The following is a 24,669-nucleotide window of genomic DNA, read 5'->3' on the forward strand; positions in this document are numbered from 1 at the left end:
GGGGCTGCATGAGTGCTGCTGGTACTGGGGAGCTGCAGTTCATTAAGGGAAACAAGGATTCCAAGGACAATACTGCTTAAGCAGCACATTGTCTACTCTAAAATATATCCAAGTTTCATTTCTATAGTATTGTCCCTTGAGAAGATATACTAAAATGGTTGCTGAAATGTGAGGGGTGTACTCACTTTTGTGACATACTGTATACTATACAACAGGAGTCTCAAACAACACTAAAAAGGTTGTGTGCTCCAATGGAGGCCAGCTATGCCAACAACCTAACCACAATATGAACTTTGGGTAACACTTTATTTTACAGTCTCTTAACTAGTTGATTATTAGCATGCATATTACTAGAATATTACCCATTTATTAGTACCAATTAAGCACGTATTAATGCCTCTACACGACCTTACATTCCTAATCCTACCCAATACCTATACTTAACAACTACCTTACTATTAATAAGCAGGAAATTAAGAATTTATTGAGGGAAAAGTCGTAGTTAATAGTGAATAAGTGTTCCCTATTCTAAAGTGTAACCGAAATTTGTACTTTACTAATGATGCAGTTGCTGCAGTTTACATCTTGCTGATTAGGCAGGTTGGAGAGCCAATTTGGTTTTGATGTTGTCAGAATGTACAAAAATTTAAAGGAAACCCCAGGTATTAAGACTTGTATGATCTAATATAACATAAATGATTTCTCTTACTGAAATATGTAGTAGAAAACCGATATAAGATTTAAGTTATTTAAAAATCCACATTGTTTTATACATATTTTGGACCATGAGGGGTGCCGATATTTCAATTACATCAAATGGTTGCACTCTGTAAATTACTGGCTCTACCTGTTGCTATTTTTACCACAACACAACTCATAATAAACAACTCGGAAAGCATAATACTGATACGATGCCACATTGTGTGGCTTTTGGTTGTAGTTTTCGATTAAAGGGCAACAAGAAAAGCAATGTAAGGCTTTTCCTAGCGATAAGAGGAGGAGAAAAGAATGGGAAGATCCCTATGGACGAATAAAACTTACTAAAGACCCACGTCTTTGTTCTCTCCACTTTAGCCCTGATGCCTTTAAGGCTTTTAGCAGACCACAGCTACTGAAAGAGCTTACAAAGGACAGAGACAAGAAACACTAGATGCCATCCTGGCAGGATGTAAACATGCCAATGCAATGTTTACATGGCAATTCTATGACTACCATGCTAATATTAATGTTTCAACTCTGTCGATCCCTTCATTTTCTTTCCTCTAAAACAAAGGAAGAAAACACCCTATCGTATATGGTTCTCCCAAGACGGCTTGTCCTTTCCTGGCCTTGTCCGATCATCAGATCATCTCTTGGCGTTCTATTATGGCAGAAACATCTCTGAAACAAAGCACTGCCAATTAATGCTCTATCAGCCTACTGCCAGTCTTTTCACACTCTATTACAGGAAGCAGTTTAGAGAATGTTTTGAGTACGTCTTGCTCTGCTCCCTTTCCCTCCATTTTCTTTTAAACAAATCTCTTCTCAATGAGGAATTGTGTTAATTTCATGCAACGGCCATTGTTTTTTGAGTCTTGATATTCAATAAAAGCTCATTGTAGTGGCAGCGCTGGCTGTTGTACTAACGAATGTGGGCACGGTAATTTTGCGGCGTTTTGCTGTCACGTCTGTCGTCTCCGTTTTTCCTGCCTTTGTGAGCCAAACGACGTGGCTAATCTGAGTGATTGTGGTGGGAAGACGAGAGATGGAGAGCGGGAATAAGAAAAAGCAAAGAAAAGGAATGAAGAAAGAAGGTTCGAGCTGTGCCCTGTCACCTGTTTAAGCTTCATCCGTGCTCCTGGCAAAAGGAAAGTCAATAGAGGAATGGAAGAGGGGGGAGAGGGTGAGAGACAAGGAGCAGGTGAGTCAACACACACAGCGGTAGCCTTCAGTGACATGAATATGTATTAAACATGCTAAATGCAGGTTTCGGGTGTCAGCTGGATGATTTGCCTCACATTCAGATATGTCGAGGGGGGTGTGTGAGCGTGTGTGTGTGTGTATTCTTTGACCGAGCACACGTTAGGAATGGCTGACTGAATGTGTGCGTGTGAGGTGGAAGTGAGAGGAACATCTGAGGTAAATAGGGGTTAAATAGACAGCAAGGTTTTCTTTTCTGTGCTAAGCTCTCAAAGACAGTCTAAACTCAGAATACACACACCAAACACATGGCTTTCAGCACTCCTACTGAACAAAGTAAGGTTTGGAAACACAGAAATACACAAGCTCTGTTCCAAAACCAAGTGAGCTGCCTCTGTAAGAAGCGTTGATTTAAGACGAGAAGGTTTTTACAAAAGGTAGGCAACCATTAGCTGGTTTAGGATGTTGATAAGTGTCTAAAAAACCCTCTCTAAAACCAGTCCACAAACTAGTCTGACCAGTAAAAGGTCTTAGACTGGTTTAAAAGGATAGCTCACCCAAAAATGAAGATTCTGTCATTAATTACTCACCCTCATGTAGTTCCAAAACCCTAAGACCTTTGTTCATCTTTGGAATACAAATGAAGATATTTTTGATCAAATCCAGGAGCTTTTTTACCCTGCATAGACAGCAACGCAGCTGACAATTTCAAGGCCCAGAAATGAAGCAAGAACATTGTTAAAATAGTCCATGTGACATCAGTGGTTCAACCATAATGTTATAAAGCTACAATTTCTTTATTGGGTGGTTGTTCTGCACGCTTAATAAACAAACTCCAGCTGGTCCAAAATGCAGCAGCTAGAGTTCTTACTAGAACCAGAAAGTATGAGCATATTAGCCCGGTTCTGTCAACACTGCACTGGCTCCCTATTAAACATCGTATAGATTTTAAAATCTTGCTAATTACTTATAAAGCCCGGAATGGTTTAGCTCCTCAGTACTTGAGTGAGCTCTTATCATATTATAGTCCCTCACGTCCGCTGCATTCTCAAAATTCTGGCAATTTGATAGTACCTAGAATATCAAAATCAACTGCGGGCGGCAGATCTTTTTCACATTTAGCGCCCAAACTCTGGAACAATCTACCTAACACTGTTCGGGAGGCAGACACACTCTGTCAGTTTAAATCTAGATTAAAGACCCATCTCTTAAACCTGGCCCACACTTAATACATTTCATAATCCAAATCCGTTAAAGGCTTGTTAGGCTGCATTATTTAGGTCAGCCGGAACCAGGGACACTTCCTATAACACCTGATGTACTCATCAGAAGAAGAATGGCATCTACGCTAATGTTAGTATCTTTCCTTCTTATTCCGAGGTCACCGCAGCCACCTGTATCCAGATCAGACGGTCACTGCAGTCTCCTGGATCTAGCCCATGCCCATCAGCACCCAGAGATATCCTCTACAGCCCTGAATGTCAGCAGAGACCACATCAACTAGATGAGCCCCAGAGACAGATCATCAGTGAAGACCTCATCACCTAGACGGCCATCGACGCAAGACAGCGAAAACCAGACGAGTCCTCTCCAATCTGATTTTGTGGCAACTTGGAACTCTTGCATCTACATTAATATTAGTCTGTTCGTTTCTTATTCCCAGGTCACCATAGCCACCAGATCCAGTCCGTATCCAGATCAGATGGTCACTGCAGTCCCCCGGATCCAGTCCAAACCAAGAGCAGATGGTGGATCAACACCTACAGCCGAATGTCAGCGGATACCGTGTCAACTAGATGAGCCCCAGAGACAGATCATCAAGAAAGAACTCCTACCCTAAACGGCCACCGGCACAAGGCCATGGGAACCAGATGAGTTCTCCCCAATTTGACTTTGTTGCAATATGGAACTCTTGCATTATTATTGACATTTTACTTTATTATTTTAATACTGTAAGGTTGCTTTGACACAACTTGTATTGTAAAAAGCGCTGTATAAATAATCTTGACTTGACTACAAGACCACTTTTTGTGCACAAAAAAAAAAAAACCTGAAATAATAACTTTACTCAACAATTTGTCTTTGACAGTTCTCGTACTGTAGCTTCACAAAATTAAGTTTGAACCACTGATTTCACATAGACTATTTTATCGATGTCCTTACTACCTTTCTGGGCCTTGAACATGTTGGTTATGTTGCTGTCTATGTAGGGTCAGAAAGCTCTAATGCTCTAACTAATGACAGAATTTTCATTTTTTGGTAAACTATCCCTTTAAGATTGTTATTTTAAGAAGTTAATTGGTGTTTTAGAAACATTTCTCATTATTATTACAAGTTGATCATTATCAAACAGTTGATATTATACTTTAAATACATAATTGTTAAAGGCAATAGTTAAAAATGACTATTTTGCACAAAATTTGTGTATTCTATTCTAAGTTGTTTCAGATCAGCCATGTAGGAGGTTCCATTTCAGTTCAGACGCTAACTTAGAAGGCAGCTGCCTATGTAGGAAGTAGGCAGCTCACTAGATTTTGGAACAGAGCCACACCACATACCGGTCCATAATGCAAGGATACTTTGAATTGCCTTCTCGTTGCCATCAGATAGCAGCACTTCCTTCACATCAGCACAAACTGCAATCTGCAGGAAAGGAGAAAACAAGATGAAAAATAAACAGACAAATAAATAAATAAAACAAAAGCAAGACATCCTCAGCACCCTGTTTGCAAGCAGTCGTATCTGAAGAGCGCTGATTTTTAAAGCCCTACTCCAAAACGACCACCCCTCTCTCTTTCTCCCCTGCTCCCTCTCATCCATCGCTGTCTGTCTCGGCCGTTTTTTCATTTTACGTCTGCATTATTTTAATCATTCAATCAAATCAGTCAATACTTTTATCATTCCCGGTGGCTGGGAGCCCTCTATCTTGCTATCACTCTGTTGGGTAATTGCATTGTGACAGGGGATGATGGTGAGCGCCGAGCCTTTCATTTGCAGTGTGGCGTTTATCAGGCGGGGCCATCGCGCTCTGCTGTCACTCCTTACTCGGCTCGCGAGGCCTGCCTGATGCCCTTCATATAACTTTGTACTGCGAAGCTTCTGCCTTTGTGCTGCTCCACTGTCAGCTCTTTCTGTCCTCTTTTTATACGGTCTTTTCATTCAAGTAGTCGTCTTTATCAGAGCTGCTGTGTAACAGTTGTTTGGAGAGGCGCAGTGGGCATGGAGCGTGTGCGTTTGTAAAAGTGCTTGCAAGGTTTTATATTTGTGCTTTTGAATAATGCGATTTCGAACACAGCAAGCAAAAATAACTTTGACACACCTGCCAGTGCAGAGTGAATTTTAAAATGGAATGGTTAATGTTTTATTTCAGTATTTCTTAGCAGAGACAAAACCTTATTTTAATAATTAGCATTTTTATTTTTTTATTGTAATTATGAAAATTGGAATATTTAACAGTTTAGTGATGAGATCATTCTTAAAGGATTAGTTTACTTCCAAAATAAAAAATTCCTGATAATTTACTCATGTACCCATGTCATCCAAGATGTTCAGTCGAAAAGAATTTGAGGTTTTCGAGGAAAACATTCCAGGATTTTTTTCCATACAGTGGACTTCAATGGCAACCAACAGGTTGAAGGTCCAAATTGCAGTTTCAATGCAGCCTCAAAGGGTTCTACACGATCCAGCTGAGGAATAAGGGATTTATCTAGTTAAACGATCTGTCATTTCCTAAAAAAAAATTAAAATTGATATACTTTTCTACCACAAGACCCTTATTCCTTGGCTGGATTCATGTAGAGACCTTTGAAGCTGCATTGAAACAAAAATATGGACCTTTAACCTGCTGATCCACATAGAAGTCCACTATATAGAGAAAAATCCTGGAATGTTTCCCTCAAAAACCTTAATTTCCTTTCAACTGTAGAAAGAAAAAGACATGAACATCTTGGATGACATTGGGGTCAGTAAATTAACAGAAAATCACAGTAAAGTAACTTGGATTAATTTAATGCAAAAAATCCAAGTTGTTACCTCACTTGTGAGAAATGCCATGTAGCTTTTAAGTTGCCTCTGACGATAAACAACAATTTAAAAGCTAGCATACGCGCTAATGTTGTTAGTGCTGCTCTGACTCACAGCAGCGCTAACAACATTAGCACGTATGTTAACGTGTGTGCAAACTTTATGCGTGTATGTCTGTAAGGGAGAGAGAGTGGGAAAAATAGAGCATCTGCTTTCCGTACATAATAAAACGTAATTTTGTGGCAAAAACATGGAAATAATCTGTCGTTTTATCCTGTAGTTTACTGTATTTATTTGTTTGGCCAGTGTTGTTGGGGTTTTGGTTATTCCGCTGTTTTAGGCTGTAAGGGCCTTTGATATAACTGAAATCATGTGGCGAAGTGATATATACATGTAATGAGGTCAAGCGCTGCCTGGAACTACGTTCGCCGTGCGTTTCCCTGAAAATAATGCACACCATTAGAACATTCGTCAGCCAATCAGATTCAAGCATTCAATGGCTCCAGTAGTATGGGATTGATGACTGGAATAATGGTTGATGAAAATTGAGCTTTTCATTACATGAATAAATTATAGCTTAAAATATATTAAAATACAATACAGTTATTTTAGATTGTGGAATTTTTTTACAATATTACTGTTGAATTGCATTCTATCAAATACAGTCCAACCAAAAATTTATCAGACACCAGATATAATTTTTGATATTTTTGTACTAGTGAGTGCAGGACACTACAGTTAATTTATGTAAATGAGGATAGCAAAATAAAGTAAACTGATACATATTATAAGGGTAAATTTTTAATTAAGATTTATACATCATCAACATAAATAAGCTTTCCATTAATGTATGGTTTGTTATTAGGGATGCACCGAATATTCGGCCACCGAAAATTTTCGGCCGAAAATGGCCCAAAAGACTTTTATCACCAAAACAACACGGCCGAAACAGTATGTTGACGCAAACAGAAACCGCAGCCTGCACGTGCTTGTCTGTAGCAACACGTCTGCAGTGTGGACGTATTTCAGTATATCTGAGAAAGACCCACGGATAGCGATTTGCAAAACTTGTAATGCCGAAATTTCAAGAGGGGGTGTGTCTGCAGTCGTGCTTGCAGTAATGAGAGCAGAGAATGAGACAGATGTAGCTTTCTGTCTCATTCTACTACTCATTTGTAGTTTTTTTTTTGCAACGTGAAAACTGCGCAATATGTTAAAGTGAAAGTAAAAACTGACAGTGCTTTCAGCATCTGACGTGCATTCTCTCAGAGACAATAAGAGACGATTATACTTCATATGCTGATATTAATTTAGTCCCCTAATATTTTTCTTGTGCCCCGAACATGGTGGGAAAAAATAAAAATAAACGTATTTTGTGTAAGGGTTGTTTTTTGAAAGACTTAAATAAAAATTAAATTTAAATAATTTTCATTGATGACTGCAGTGTTATTAGGGGTTAAGAAAGTCATAATTATGATTTCAGGTGGTCTTAAATGTGGGGACTGAAAGACAAGAATTGCGATGAAACTTCAAAAGGCTATCCATTGAATAAATATGAGCGCTGCACCTTTCAAAGTCATTTGTTGCGCTGCTTTGTATACCATTCTATCGCCTGCTGCTGGAAAAGAAACGCGTAGAGCTGTAAATGTGAACTGATGGATCCACAAGATAATGTGTTATAAAAATTTAAACAATTTAAACAAAGGCAGTAAAATGTATGTATATGTTATTCAAGTAATATAATACTTGATTGATAATAATTGTTTAAATTAATATAATTGATTTATTCTTTGAAACTTTAATATTAATTTATGCAATTGCAATGCCTTGATTTTAGTAAGATTAGTACACTGTCATAGTCATAAATGCAATGGTACTAATAATTGGCATAATTCTTTCGGTGTTTCAGTTTTCGGCCTTGGTTTCCTCTTTTTCGGTTTTGGCCAAAAATTTTCAATTCGGTGCATCCCTATTTGTTATGATAGGACAATATTTGGCCGAGATACAACTATTTAAAAATCTGGAATCTGAGGGGAAAAAAATCTAATTATAAAGTTCTTAATAGTGCATATTACTAATCAAAAATTAAGTTTTGATATATTTACAGTAGGAAATGTACAAAATATCTTCTTTGAACATAATCTTTACTTAATATCCTAATGATTTTTGGCATAAAAGAAAAATTGATCATTTTGACCCATACAATGAATTGTTGGCTATTGCTACAAATGTACCCGTGCTACTTACGACTGGTTTTGTGGTCCAGGGTCACATATATTTATTTTGATGGTATAATGTGCCGAATATACCACGTCATCACATAGAAAAAACTAGCATCTAAGATCAATTTCCCAGGTAAAAGTCCACAACAGATTAGTAGATTACTTTAGCAGACAAGTTTTAATGTCTTTAATTCGATATTGAAGTGTACATGGACTGACAAAATGAGACAAAACAGCAGAATCATCTCTACAGAGCAATGCAGTGTTTTTTGCCCTGTGGGCAAGAGTCAGGTCACAGGGCCCCGCACCACCAGCTAGCCATATGGGCATCAAGACCTGCAGGAAAGCAACCAGTCACCCAAGAAAAACATGGACGGCACTGCCAAAACCACAGCACTCCAGGGCACAGGACAGAAGAGAGGAGCCATTTTCCTTGTGAAGGACTTAAATAAACACAGGCATCAAGAAGCACTAAGTCAGACCTGAGAAAAGAAGGAATGCGAGTTTAAAAAAAAGAGACGAGATCGAGTGGGGGGGACGAGGAGGGCGATCCACTGGCGGTCCGTAATGTCACAACACGGGGGTATTGAGTGGAGAGATACGGAAAGGCTGGTCTTGTGAAGGCGAAATCGATAACATGTTAAGCCTGTCCATCTGGAGAGGCTACTACAAACTACTATACACTACACACAGCCAGAGCCTAAGCCACTGATGTGTGTGTATGTGTGTGTGTGTGTGTGTGTGTGTGTGTGTGTGTGTGACCAAGACAGAAGCTGTTTGCATATGCAAGCCTGATGAAGTTAGCCCACTGGGCCACGTGTGTTTATGGTCACTGAGGTAGAAATGTCAATGTGCGCTGGCCGATTTCATGTTGCTTACAATATGCCCATGTTAGATTACCCATACTGATGCAAATTGCCCATTTGCCTGTGTCTGTCTGTCTGTGTGAGCACTGTATGTCATTTTTGCATTCACTTTTGACTTACCATGAGCGCCGCCAGACACGTCATCCCTCCGCCCAGCTCGCACACCGCAGAGCCCCTATGAGACAGAGAGACACGGAGGGGTTTGATGCGCCATTTAGCGTTAACATTGAAGTACATGAGTATGAGAGTGAAGTTTTTCAGCTCAAATGAGACGAAAACAGGAGAATGAGAAAGATAAAGAAAGACAGAGAGAGAGAGAGAGAGAGAGATGGCTGTTGTGTCTTGACAATAACGCTAATTAACTTGCCCATGTAGGAGGATGTCATTGATTGGAATGCAATTCCACTGGGCTCATTGATCTCAACCTTCCTCTCCCTCCTTCTCTCTGCATGTGAGCGGGTGTATATGTGTTTACAAAAGCAAGCGCAATTGTCCTTTTTCCTGCTGGAAATGTGGATTTGCGCTACAGCAGGAATGGGAACTAATTAAATGTACAGGATCAGTGTTCTGCTTTGATTTTGTACTGGACTGTAAGTATATTGATGTTACAGATGGTAATACTGCGGTATTTTGATGCACATATCATACTAAATTAGGTGTGACACAATATACTGGTATTAATGATTTTCTCCCTGCCTACCAACGCTCATATTTTTAGTGAGATTCATTTCATTAGGAAAATGTGATATTGTGTAGAGCTCTATACTGAATAATCATATTCGAAAATGCATTTGGCATTTACATAGTACTCCAAGGTAGGCCTACTTGAAAGAAAACCATGGTATTATTATGGTAAATGCCCCCCCCCCCCATCTCTGTGTGAATGAATGGCGCAGAATTCTGCGGTTTCGTTTACTACACATACTGAAGGGTGTGACGTTTGCTGTGTTTTTACCCTCAATATATGAGCACATGAACAGATAAACAATCTCTAGAACTGCTCTGAGAGAGTCATTTTATGAGCGTTTTACAATTTCTTTTGAGAAACATCATTATATCATGTAGAAACAGAAACTTAAAGGTCTTCACAGCAACCCGTCAAAATAAAGTTCAGTTTAACTTGAAGAAATTGTGACATATATTACTGAATGTAATGGTACTACTACTACCACTACTAATTATTATTAAAACATCATTTTAATAAAATATTTTAAGAAATATTTAATAGAAAAATTATTTACCACAATTTATTTAATAGAAAAAATTAAATACAAAACACAGTATTATTTATGGAAAAATAAATAAAACAATAATATTTTTTTTATATAAATAAATTAATTAGAGATGCTTATTTAATTAAAATTGTAAAAAATAAATAAATAAAACAAACATATTTCATATATAAAACTTTATTTTAAATGCAATTTTTTTTAAGCATTTAATAAACTGCTGTTGAATTGTGTATGTTTCAAAGTTTCATGATTTCAATTAATTAGACATGCTTTTTATTCATATTTTTAATTTAACCATTAAAACAGAGTCTAGAAAATAAAAACTTAATCCAGAGAAATTAAAACAGAAAAAAAAAAAATGGAATTTGAAAAAAAAATACATAGATAAATAAAATGGAATTTTGGGGAAAAAAATAAAACAGATTTCACAGGGCCCTAAATATGTACAAAAGTAAATTAAAAAGTGTTTAAAATTAAACATTATTCACAGATGAATTGATTTCTTATTGCTTTCAAAAATTTAGATAATTTTATGCTATCGGTAGTGATAAAACACATTGAGGTCGAAGTCAGCACAAAATGCTTATCCTTGCTACAAGCAAATATATTTACCAACATGTTAGCATCTGGCTAATTAGCCTAGCTTCTACAGAAAAGTTTGACTGGACAAATCCTTATGAAAATAAACCACGGTTTTATTATAGTAAAAGTGTAGTAACTATGTTTTTTTGGTGTATTGATTACCATTTGTATAACCAGTTTTACAAATTGATTTCTGGTTACCAAGATTTAACTGATGTTTTTTTGGTTTTATTTGTAGTAAAATCATGGTTAATGAATCATAATTAATCGTAAGGGAATGGCCCTTAAATCATACGTCAATAACTGTACCATATGTCAATAACATACGTCAAGAATTGGCTATCATATTTAAATACAATTATGTCGTTATTTGCATTTTGCATTTTTTTTTCTATTTCTCAGAACAAACCTGCCATTTTTGAGTCACACCGCAACAGTTAACACACACATACACATACCTATTGTATATACGGAGACCTACGGCACCCGAACAGAATAATTCAAATGAAAGGTAATTCATATAATTCTCCCAGGAACGGAGGATTTACACAAAGACTATAATTTGCATAGAGTTCATTTGTGTTTGTCATACACAAAATATACAGTAGAGAGTCCTCAGAGATCAAAAGCAGCCCAGAGGAGCACACCAGAACTGTCCTCACACACACATACACACGCGCTGGCGGCAGCTTGACTTCATCATTTTGCCAGTCATTTCTGCGCTCCGTGACAACAGTCTCCATGTGTTTGTCTGCTCTCAGCCCGTGATCCGACACCTTCCATTGACAGAGAGACAGAGTGGAGGATGAAGAGAGAGCGATTGTTGTATGAGGGAGTGCAATTAAAAATTAATGCGCACAAAACTGCTAGTATGAGCCGCGGCGGGGACAAAGCCCCAGTGACAGGTAGCTATTTGGCTGTACATTGGGCTAGTGGAAAGAAAGGCAAAAAACCAGAGGGATGAAGAGAAGAGATGGGCGCTCTCTGTAAATTGACTTTTTTTTGTTCTGCTTTATCCTCCTCTTTTTCTCTTTTTGGTGAGTGCCTGATAACAGGTCTGGAAGATAGCGAGAGGGTGACAGTCCTTGATGACATACAGGAACAAGAGCACACGTCGACACACTTACACTCATGCACAAACACACTACACACACACATACACATGCAAATTAACTTCAGTTTTTAATTTAGAGGTCTGAATATGCACAAAAGCGACACACACATACACCAAATCACAACAGATCACAGGTCTTAAGATCCTCCGTACACACACACACACACACACACACACACACACAGAGAGAGAGACTTTGACAGAAGCATTGGCCCAAGGGCGCAAAACCCTGCTCTGTCTCTATATGCCCAGTTGACCTTCAGCTTGCCGCTGCGTGATCGATAAGCCTCTCTTCCCTCTTCTGCCTCTTGAATGTAAAAACAGGAAATCAAAGGCTTGTGTACCGCCTTGAGTGCAAATCAAAAAGTGCCTCTTGCTTCTCTGTCATATGGCCAAAGTGAGAGAAAGAGAGAGAAAGAAGGGGGGCTCACGTAAACATGTGACGTTTCTTCAGGCAATAGTAGGCCATCACCTCTTCAGAAGGCCAGACACCTGAAAGAGAAAGAGAGAGCGGTTAGAAGAAGTGTATGAAATGTGCTGGTACTTACTGGTGCGCCATAATGCCAAGTTTGTTTTCATTACTGGAATTACTACACAGTCATGTCTTTCACATCCAATTTAGTTAACATTACAGCAAAATCTGACCATGAGCCATCCATTCAGATATAAGGGATGACATGTTTAAAACACCAATCATATCTTGTAGTATGATTTTTCGTGATGTTTGGAGGCAGAAATAGATTTGCATTAAAAGCGATCGTTTGGACTACCATTCGAATGGGTTTACTAAGTTTTTCTGGTAATACTTTACAATAAGGTGTCATTTGTTAACATTAGTTAATTTATTAACTAACATGAACGCACAGTGAACAATACATTTATTGCACTATTTATTACTCTTTATTATTGTTAATGTTAGTTAATAAAAATACAGTCGTTCATTGTTAGTTCATGTTAGTTCACAGTGCATTAACTAATGTTAAACACAACTTGTGCTTTTTTATAAAGCTTTAGTAAATGCTGAAATTAACATTATACTTAATGCTATATAAGTATTGTTCATTCTTAGTTTATGTTAACTAATGGAGTTAACTAATGTTAACTAATAAACCTTATTTTAAAAATTTCTTCATTTATCTGATCAAAAATACAGTTAAAAACAGTAACAATGTGAAATATTTTTACAGTCTAAATGAACAGATTCTCTATTTTATTTTAATATGTTTTAAAGTAATTTATTTCAACAGTCATTACCGCAGTCTGCATCATGATCTTCATCTTCTTTCATCATACTAATATTCTGATTTGTTGTTTAAGAAACATTTCTTATTATTATCAATGTTCAAAACTATACTGCTTAATATTTTTGTAAAAACTGCTACTTTTTTTCAGGGTTCATCATTGAATTGTAAATTCAAAATAACAGCATTTATTTAAAATACAAATCTTTTGTAACATTATAAATATTTTACTTTTACTTTCACATAAATGCATTTTTTCTGATTTAAACTATTAATTTCCCAGGTCTCTTTCTACACATAACATAATTGTCACTACATTTACATTTTTTATTAGTTTTATTCAGCATTCAGGTTTTTCCCCAGATTAACATTTCTTTACTGTGTTAAATTAGTAATTATATATAAATAATCACAAAAAAAAAATATGTATGCAAAAAAAACCTAACTACTATGCCTTAACTACTATGTACTTACATCAAAAAATAAGTACAATGTACTTATTGTGTTCATATAGTATTGCAAAACACATTTGATGCAATTGAGGTGGGATACAGGTAATGTACAGGACAGGTTTCAGGGTTTCAGGGTTAAGGAGTAAGGCATGGGTTAACTGTAATTTTAAAAATAATTAAAGAAATTAATTACTGATGTAATTACATGCAGTTATTTTTTTTTAAATATAAGTGCAATGCAAAAACATGTATGTACACAATAAGTGCATTGTATCAAATGATTAATTTAAATGTAGGTACATAGTAATTAGGGCCATCTGTTATAAAGTATAGTATAACCATTACATTTTAGCTCACATTTCTTTGTGTAACGGAGATAGATACTTTATTGTATAGATGGCCAGACCATAAAAAAAATGAAACTTACTATGATGTACACTATTCATCACAGAACGCAAGGAAACATTCAATTCTTTACATACCACATGCAAGGACGCTACAAGCCTACTTGGTAACCTTCACATGATGCAACATAAAGACAGTGTCTCACTCTCTTTTACACTGCCGCTTTTTCTCTGTTCATGAAGAACGCTCCCTGCTACAGTTCGCTTCCAACACACACACACACACACACACACACACACACACACAAGATTCTGGCTACTTAGGCTTGTAAGCTTTGCACAGAGTGAGTGGGGGTCCAGCGAACGATTATCACAAGAAGCAGGCTGGTGGTCTTATCACCCACTGTCAGCCTCTGCTCCTTCTGCTAGCTCCAGCAAGAGCCATAAAGCTGCTATTGTCTCTCCGACACACACATACACACGTGCAGCTGAGGAAAATAGTCATTTCAATAAACTTAGGCCCCTGAGCTGTCTGCCTTTGATGGGAGCTCTTATGTGTTTGGATTTGTGTGTGTAACTTTACTTTCGCTTGCAACGTATCTGCATGTATACATTTGTGAAGTTTTTTAAAAGAAAGAAGAAAGAAAACTGCTTTTGGTGAGCGCTTGGTCACTCTAAGAAAGGCTTGTACCTTCCTGTAAGATTTGAACCATTCTGTCAGACAAAAATGTGTTTAAATATAAAAAACCAACTGTGACTCAGGTGTAAATGGATAGTTTACCCCCCAATTTTTTTTGTTTAGGAATATTGGGGACTAAACAGTTACACACATGTCTTGCTTTATGACATATAGGTATACTTTTAATTAACAGATTTTAATGTCATCATATAACCACGCCTTCGAAAAGACTTTTCGTTCCTAGAATAATGCTACAAGGTACTTTTTTTACAAGGTTGAAGGTAACAGGGTTGACATTTTAAGAGCATCCCCTACGGATAAAAGAGGAGACTTTAAATTGTCCTGAAAGGATTAATGTTTGGAAAATTATGAATAATTATGTCATAATGACAGATTTTTTTTATTTATGCAATAAATATGAGTTTATTAATTTAAAAAAAGGAAATTACAGTAACAGAGTTGAAATGCAACTTACACTACCAGTCAAATGTTTTTGGACAGTAAGATTTTTTATGTTTATTTTTAAAGAAGTCTCTTCTGTTCACCAAGCCTGCATTTATTTGATCCAAAATACAACAAAAACAGTAAAATTCTGAAATATTTTTACTATTTAAAATAACTGTTTTCTAATTGAATACATTTTAAAACAGAATTTGTTCATGTGATTTCAAAGCTGAATTTTTAGCATCATTACTCCAGTCACATGATCCTTCAGAAATTATTCTAATATTCTGATTTGCTGCTCAAAAAAACATTTATTATTATTATTATTATTATTATGTTGAAAACAGCTGAGTGGAAGGTTTATTGATGAATAGAAATTGCAGAAGAACAGAATTTATCTGAAATAGAATTTTTTGCAACATTATAAATGTCTTTTGATCAATTTAAAGCATCCTTGATAAATAAAAGTATACTTTTCTATAATTTCTTTCCCAAAAAGTAAAAATAAAAAAATATACTGACTCCAAGCTTTTGAATATTAAATATTGATTTAATAATAATAATAATAATAATAATAATAAATGTTTCTCGAACAGCAAATCAGCATATTCAAATGATTTCTGAAGGAAAGGAATGTAGAAAATGTAGATTTGATCACAGGAATAAATTATATTTTAAAATATATTCAAATAGAAAGCAGTCATTTTGAATAGTAAAAATATTCCACAATATTAATGCTTTTGCTGTGTTTTGGATTAAATAAATGCAGGCTTAGTGAGCAGAAGAGACTTCTTTAAAAACTTTTGATTGGTGGTGTAAATTTTCATAACCTCAAGAGTTTTTAATAATGCATAATGTAAACTAAAATAAAACTAAATAATAGTAATAATAATAATAATAGAGAGAGAAAAGGCCAAAATGCTTTTGCTGATTATTGATGAAACAGTAATGACAAATTAAAAACCTATAAAATTGCTGGATTTTTGTCAAAACAACATTTTGTATTTAAAAAAAGTCGTTTTTACAAGAAAGTAAAAGTTCATGAGCTATTCTTCTGCTATCCTTGAAGTTATTTTTCCATATAGGTGCGCGAAGGACACCAATGGTGCTGTTTTGCAGGATGACCCGGCTAATGTTTTTGTTCAGTGCATACCAGAATGGCAAAAATACAGAGGGTTAGATAGAGAGGGTGAGCAAATGTGTGTGTGCGAGCGTTTGTAAGACAGAGTCGATATAATAAGCAGCTTATGACCTGCCTTTCAGGAAGGCCTGTTAAAGCCTGTCTCTCTCAACCTCTCTGCACCATCAGCTTGAGATTAACTCACCCAAGCAAGATTTAATAATGTCTATTGATAAAACGTCAACATATGCCTCTGCCATTAAAAGAAGGCAGCACCTGCTTGCTATTCCACTTGCTGATGAACCATCTGACATTTTGAGAGGCTAGTGTAAGATTTATCACATAAGGACTGTAGCCAGACAGAAAAAAACCCGCAACTTATGACACTTAGAGGTCACAACAACAACTTCTAGGCTCAGCCAGGAGGCCCACTTGCCTGTAATCTCTAAAGTCCAAGCCTCCTCTATGACTAATACGACTGGAAATGTAAAAATCCAATAACTGGGAGTTTGAATGATGGGCTAAATCCTATCGCTTTGCATTTTGATAAAACTAGAACTGTGCTCAAGAAAAGTGTAATAGAGGCTTGTGGTGTCTTCATTTATTAACTGCTGCAGTGTTACATACATCAAAGAAGAATTCTGGCGAAAGCGCTCGCGGTTTCTCAAATAAACTCTCGGAGTACAAATGGCTTAATGACATTCTCATAAGTTAGACGTTTTTAAAAATGACATTTGAAATGGATTTATTCAGCAATTGTACAAATGGTAAGATAACACAGGGGCTGCTTAATAAGGGCAGGAGTTTTTCTGCTTTTAGAGGTCTTTTCAATAATGATACACTGAGATACAATTATGGCAATAGGTGGATTTTTTTCCCTACTCTCAGCTGAGGTACACCATGAAGAAACACACTATTCCTTTAAAACCCTTCCTTATTTTTTATTCAATATGTTGAATAGCGAAAATGTACTACCTTTGCAAATACAGTTGATGTGCAAAAATTGCAGTAAATGTGCAACAAATCTTATGCAAAAAAAGCTTCTTGTGCAAAGCTGCTTTGAAACAGTGAATATGAAACATCATGTTATGCAACAGTAATCTAATAATACATAACCATAATTACATAACACATTCCTGGGAATATTTAGGAAGAGCTTTTAATTAATTTGGCACACCTAAATATTCAGAAATTAAACACATTTTGTCAGCGTATTCAATGTGCATATCATGCAAATCAGTATATTAGAATGATTTCTGACTCTAAAAACTGGAGTAATGATGCTGAAAAATCAGCATTACATTTTAAAATTTATTTTAAAATAAAAGTTATTTTAAATTGTAAAAATGTTTTACAATATAACAGTTTTTACTGTATTTTTAATCAAATGCAGCCTTGGTGAGCATAAGAGACTTTCAAAAACAAAACGAAAAAAAAAAAAAAACACAAAAAAAACGGTAGTTTAAGTACATGTAGTATGGACACAAAGAGGGAAATTTGGGTAGCAACCTGATCTCATGCTGCAAGACGTGAAATACATACCATAATGTACGTTTCTTGACATATTCGATGTAAAATGTCCTTATTATACATTTTATGTGAAGTTGGTTTTGTAAGCTCTTCCTGGGGATAATGCAATCACTTCTCACCTTCAATTACCAAATGAGACACAGAGCCGTCTTTGCTACACTCTTTACCTCTGTTTACTTATCTTTAAACCTTTGTACTTCCCTTTTCTCTTCTTTCCTCAAATGTGATGTAAAACCCATAACAAGTGCTATTAAACTAAAACATAGACACACAGCATTAAACAGCAGTTTACTATGCTAGATGAACTTAAAAGGCACCTATTATGCCCCTTTTTACAAGATGTAATATTGGTATCAGGTGTCCACAGAATGCATCTGTGAAGTTTCAGCTTAAAATAACCCACAGACTTGGGCTGTGCAATTAATCGAAATTTAGTTTCGATTTCGGCTTTAAACGGTTATAAAATTCCGCCCACTTTGTGCACTTTCGCTCCTCTATAAAGGCCCAATTTCACATGCTAATCTGTAAATCATGTAATGTGACTTGCATAAAATGGGACGTGCTTGATTTGCTCATGTTTATTTGATGTTGTGTTTTTAAATACACAAAAGAGAATTTGCGCTGTTCTGTGTATGCGTTCAGAGACAGAATAGAACACGGACAAGTAAAGTGAACGCTTAGCTTAAGACGCGTACCTAAACGGTCAAATACATGCAAATATATGTCAATATGCGGCGTTTGGTGATTATTTGTGTAAACCTCCGTCAGTTATGTCTGAAATTAACGTAAACAGTTGAGAACGAAAATACGTGTTACAGTATATTGGATCCATGCAGCTCTTAAAGCGGCCACAAATAATATTCCTTTTGCCGTCTCTGTGCTTAATGTTAATCAAACAACAAAAGACAAAGACAAAATCACTCACTGCTCTTGAGTTTTTATAAGAAACAAAACATGTTTAATTCTTACAGTGAAGAGTATGCTGTTTTATTTTACATTTAATTAATTACATTAAATTTCCATTAAATTTTTTTTTTTTATTTGTATCTTTTTTTTCTATTGTATTGCTACCTATTAATCAATCATGTAGTTCCGGACCCACTCATAATCGTGTTAAATAATCGTGATTACAATATTGACAAAAATGATCGTGATTATAATTTTTTCCCCATAATCGAGCAGCCCTACCACAGATCATTTATTATATCATTTTGAAAATGGCTATTTTGAGTGGTAGCAGAAACATGTAGTTTTCATGCATGGCTCTTTGAATGCAAATGAGCTGCTGCTCCCCTCCCCCTTTTCCAGAATTGAGGAGTAGTGCCTTTACAGCTCATAGCCCAGATACTTTGCTAAAAAACATCTGTTTGGTTTTGATTATCGTGTCTACCGTGCTGAAATCATGCATTTTACACCATAATAGTTTAAACTTCTGATACACAGTTTTCTGAGTGCACGCATCCGAAGTGAACTCATAGAAAGCGACTGTCACATGTCATGTGAGTACTAAACTAAGTTCTCTTTCATGTCTTATTGCGCTTGAACAAATACACACAAGTTTATGTTAAAAACACACAAGAGTTGCAAAAACAGTTGGTTATGTCTGTGAAGGTAAACATCTGAGAAAGAAATCGCATTTTTGTATTAGATGTGTGTGGCAGTAGTGTAATATACAGTAAATAAATAAATAAATCCACTACTCTTTTGTCTCCTCTGAGGCTTGGATTCTAAGGCCCTGTTTACACTAGTGCATTTGCATTTTAAAGCAGTGTTTTAAAATTAAAACAATCCTTGTCTACACTGGTGTTTACACTGCGTTTCAGAAACAATTTCCGTCTACACTGCACAACCTAAAATAAAGTCTGCAGCGTTTTCTCCATTTTCAAGGGTCAAAAACTTCCAAAATAAAAACACACTAGTGTAAACATAACCTAAATAGTGTTCTGTGCTCGTCGTGCAGCCAATGACAGAACAGTTAGCATGCTTTGCTCAAACTTTTGCCATGGTGTTAGAACTGGTACCTCGGCATCGTTTGCGAAAACAAAATCACTGCACCATGGGTGGAAACGCGCAGATTAAGGGCCAGTAATATTATAATAAGATCCCCTAACCACGTCATGAGGCAAGAGAAAAGACAAGCTTGTTTTTTCACATGCTTGCAAAAATAGACTACTGGGTTGTCCTTTTTCATGTTTTCTGGGTTGGTAGATGCACTGGGGACCTGATTACAGCACTTAAACATGGAGAAAGTCAGATTTTCATGATATGTCATCTTTAAAGGTGAAATGTCTTAAACTTGTTATGGTTAGAAAGGGCTGGAAAGAAATTTCCCACTATCACTACACTGTTGTGGTCCTCCTGCAAGCAGCCTATGTGTAGGTGAACTCTTAACCTTGTGAACTTTGGAAAAGTGCAGTGCCTGGCTAATCCCAGTGAAAATGCCAGACACTAATCATATGAGCCGGGATGAGACGCACAGATGCCGTCCGGCACTTACTTGCCTACACACTATAGCTACAGTGCTCTGGAGCGGCTTGTTTGCTTGCATAGTTACGTTGTAGAGACCCTCAACGTCATGGACTTAACCAGAACAATGAACAAGACAAACAATCATCTTACCACGCCACTTTATGAGCTGATAGATGCTGAGGTCACAGATTAACATGCCATACAGCTTTAGCCAAAAACTTATAATGAATCAATCATGATATGAAAAATCTAAGATACAGGAAAGAGAAACAAAAAAAGAGAAAGTTGTGCGTTCCCTCCTCCCTTTCAGGACGTGGGGCGGCCCTGAGCTTTCTCCAGATGATCTCCACATTACCGCCGGCCTCTGATAATTCCTAAGCCTCCTCCATTTCAGATCCAATAACGGATAAGAGCGCATTTCAGCATGATCAACTGCAATCTGTTCCCTCACACCGCTACTTTACTCCAACTCAGGATTACTGAACACACTCTCACTCACTCTCACACGTACACCAGCAGACAACTAAAGTCAGTGCTTGGTGCTCACAGAGGTTGGGGAAAGTTGGGGTCTGAAGCAATCAGAGGTGCAATCTTGTCTCCAACATGCAGTACAGTCCCTGCAAGAGTTCAACAAACTGATGTAGAAACCAATCATGGCTGTTTAAGAACTTGGGCCGTATTACAGAAACTTCCCATTATACAGATTTGAGAAGTTTAATTTTCGAAATGAGATCTTAATCAGTATGGTTACTAAACAGATATGTACCAGATGTGATTCTGAGTTACAAAGGGTGTCAGAAATGGGCACTTTGTTGATTATAAAAAATACTCAGCAATCGTGTTTTGATGTGCAATTTTAGGTCATGTCCACTACAGAATGCAACAGTGTCCACTCATTATTTCATTGTTCTGCTTCCAGAATTTCTTTTTTTTATCATTAATTTTTCCCATGGGGATTTAAAAAAAGTCTTGGTAAAGAGCTGTACACCCTAAACCAAGCCAACCAGCTACAAAGTGAATCATAACATTACAAACTTTGATTTGAAGCAAAAAATCAGACTGTGTACTTAAATGAGGGAAAGAACTCCCCATGAAGCAATCATAAAAGTCAAGAAATAAAAATGATTTACAGGTTGTCATAATCATGTACAGTGGCATGTGAAAGTTTGGGAACACCTTGAGAAAAATGTGAAATGTGAAAAATTTTAACAAAATAAGAGGGATCATACAAAATGCATGTTATTTTTATTTAGACTGACCTGAGTAAGATATTTTACATAAAAGATGTTTACATATAGTCCACAAGACAAAAAATAGCTGAAATTATTAAAATAATCCCCTTCAAAACATTGCTTCTTAATACTGTGTTTGGTTACCTAAATGATATACGGCTGTTTTATTGTTTTGTGATTGTTGTTTATGAGTCCCATGTTTGTTCTGTTCTGTTTGTTCTGGGTTCAAATATGCAAAAGATGCTAGAAAACTGAAGAATCTGCAAGACCTGGAGGATTTTTCTAATTGTCCAGAACAAACAAGGGACTCATGAACAACCATCACAAAACAAAAAAGACCATCCAAGTAACCACACACAGTATTAAGAACCAAGGGTTCCCAAACCTTTGTTTTAAAATTTTTGTAGCTATTTTTTCGTCTTGTAGACTATATGTAAACATCTTTTATGTAAAATATCTTACTCAGGACAGTATTAAATAAAAAAAATAACATGCATTTTGCATGATCTCTCTTCTTTTGTTACAATTATTCACATTTTCACAGATTCTGCAAGGGGTCTCCAAACTTTCGCATACCACTGTACATTTCACCAAGCTGAAATAATGCAGGCTGATGGCTTCAATGAAAACATACATTATACCACTGATTAACATCCTCATAGTTTAGAGTATGTCTGAAGTAAAGGAATGGGATTTTTAGTTCTGAACCCAACTGTTGTACTCTACAGGCACAGTGTTACTGTATGTTGTTTACAGTAGCGAAATGATCTTGAGACATATGCTTCCTTTAGATTTTCTTGAAGGAAAGTGGTTTAAGAACAGAAAACACAAAACGCTGTAAGAAACTTTGCTTAGCACACCGTTATCTTTGTGTCTCTGGAAAGTTTGTGTCGGCACAAGTTCTTACTGTTATCAGACTGAGGAGACAACTTTCTTTCGAGCATGTGGATATTATTGTTTTTCCTCAACATTAACATATAAAACAACAAACACAATAAACATTAACTCGAGTGTATGTTACGGTGGCCGAGAGAGGCCAACGTAGTATGTACTATAATTGGCACCGTCTGCTTTATGGGACAGTCGTGGCCTAATGGGTTTAGAGAGTCGGACTTATAATGCAAAGGTTGCGGGTTCGAGTCTCAGGTCCGGCAGGGATTGTAGGTGGGGAGAGTGAATGTACAGCACTCTCTCCACCCTTAATACCACGACTGAGGTGAGTAAGGTGAGCAAGGCACTTGGCCACACGTCCTTTCCTTTTTCTTTTATTTTTTCTGTTTGCTATGCTTAAGCTTGAATGCTTTTTTGTTGTTGTTTACATGTCTTAACTAATAGAAACCTTGAGATACATTGCCATTCAAAAGTTTGAGATCAGTAAGATTTGTAATGTAATTGTACATTTTTTAAAGAATTCTCTTATGCTCATCAAGGCTGCATTTATTGGATCAAAAATCCAGAAAAAAAACAGTAATATTGTGAAATAGTATTACAGTTTAAAATAATGGTTTTCTGTTTTAATATATCTTAAAATGTAATTTATTCCTGTGATGCAAAGTTGAATTTTCATCAGCCATTACGCCAGTCTTTAGTGTCACATGATTCTTTAGAAATCATTTCAATATGCTGATTTATTACTTTTATTATCAATGTTGGAAACCCGCTCTGCTGTTTAATTTTTTTTTTTTTTTTACCTGTGATTCTTTTTTCAAGATTCCTTGATGAATAAAAAGTTAATAAGAACAGCATTTACTCAAAATATAAATCTTTTCTAACAATGTAAGTCTCTGCTATCACTTTAACACATGCAATCAATTTAACACATCCTTGGGGAATAAAAGTATTCATTTCTTTCAAAAAAAGAAGGAATAAAAATTTCCTGACCACAAACTTTTAAATAGTAGTTTATATTGTTACAAAGGATTTATATTTTAAATAAATGCTGTTCTTTTAAACTTTTTATTTATTAAGGAATCCGTAAAAATATCACAGGTTCTAACAAAATATTAAGCAGCACAACTGTTTTCAACATTGATGATAAATCAACATATTAGAATAATTTGTGAAGGATCATGTGACATTGAAGACTGGAGTAATGATGCTGAAAATTCAGCTTTGCATCAGAGGAATAAATTATATTTTAAAATATATTCACATAGAAAACCATTATTTTAAACAGTAATAATATTTCACAATTTTACAGTTTTTGTCTGGATTTTTGATCAAATAAATGCAGCCTTGATGAGCATAAGAATCTTATTTAAAAAAAAAAAAAAAAAAAGTACTGATCCCAAACTTTTCAACAGCAGTGTATAATGTAACGTTGTATAATGCCTAATCAGAAATTCAAAAATGGTGAGAAAAACATATTTCTGGTTAAACGTCATTTAAATAAACGAAGCCCAAATATCTGAATACAATATTTTTGAAAAATTCAACCCAAGTCCCCATGAGCACAACAGTTCTGCTGTCATGTCTCTTTACATCACTGCTCTTACATATCAGCTGTCTTACAATGGCTTTAAATATATATGATGGCACTTAAAATATATTACTGTCAGTCTTTTGTTTCTCTTAAATTTGAGCGTTACATAATGTGAAGCTGTTTTCACGCTGATGCCAAACCTATTAGTCATCCCGTTATGAAAAACCTGGATTCCATCAGGCGTCCAAAGACAAAGTTTGAATTTAGTTCCGAACCAAAATAACTGCATCAACATATATATATTGATGCCGTCTTATAAAATTACTCATACCATGATGTATTTGGACATACCGCCTACCCCTAAAATACTCGGTTCGCATTTGACAAGCTTAATCTTTTACAACTCAAACCCACACAGGCATTCATACAGACACACGAACACACACACACCCCTCAGCAATTTTCAGTGAACACACCGAGCAACAAAAAAGGAAGCCTCTAACCACACAGCTCCAGCACACCGAAATGACAGAATACAGAGGAAAAAAGCCTTTCCGTCTTGCCCAGCTGCGCACACGAGTGTGTTTTCAAAGCCGCAACACTGTGCCTCGGGTAGATAAGGCCGCCCTCCTCTCTTGGTAAACAACTTTTTTGGATTAGGGGTGGCGGCGTATAATGAGGGGAGAAGAGCCATCGCTGCATTGTCACCGGCGTGCGCGGGGGCCGGGGCAACTCTTTGCTCTGCTATTTATCCGGTGGCCTGATAGCTTACTTATCTGTGAGAGAAAATGCCAAAGC

The 24,669-nt window shown here is 36.3% G+C and overlaps 1 protein-coding gene across 1 annotated transcript in view; it reads right to left on the reverse strand.

Moving 5' to 3' along the window:
* The window catches only part of camkmt (calmodulin-lysine N-methyltransferase), a 153,423-nt gene that overhangs the window by 38,917 nt on the left and 89,837 nt on the right, over positions 1-24,669 (reverse strand). Inside the window, exons 4-6 of the mRNA XM_073834076.1 lie at positions 12,370-12,430; positions 9,131-9,185; positions 4,479-4,542 (exon numbers count right to left, since the gene is read on the reverse strand). Of these exons, the coding sequence (XP_073690177.1) occupies positions 4,479-4,542; positions 9,131-9,185; positions 12,370-12,430 (180 nt within the window). The remainder of the gene's footprint in view (positions 1-4,478; positions 4,543-9,130; positions 9,186-12,369; positions 12,431-24,669) is intronic.

This window comes from Garra rufa, chromosome 2, assembly GCF_049309525.1.
Source record: "Garra rufa chromosome 2, GarRuf1.0, whole genome shotgun sequence".
In the NCBI taxonomy this organism is placed as follows: Eukaryota; Metazoa; Chordata; class Actinopteri; order Cypriniformes; family Cyprinidae; genus Garra; species Garra rufa.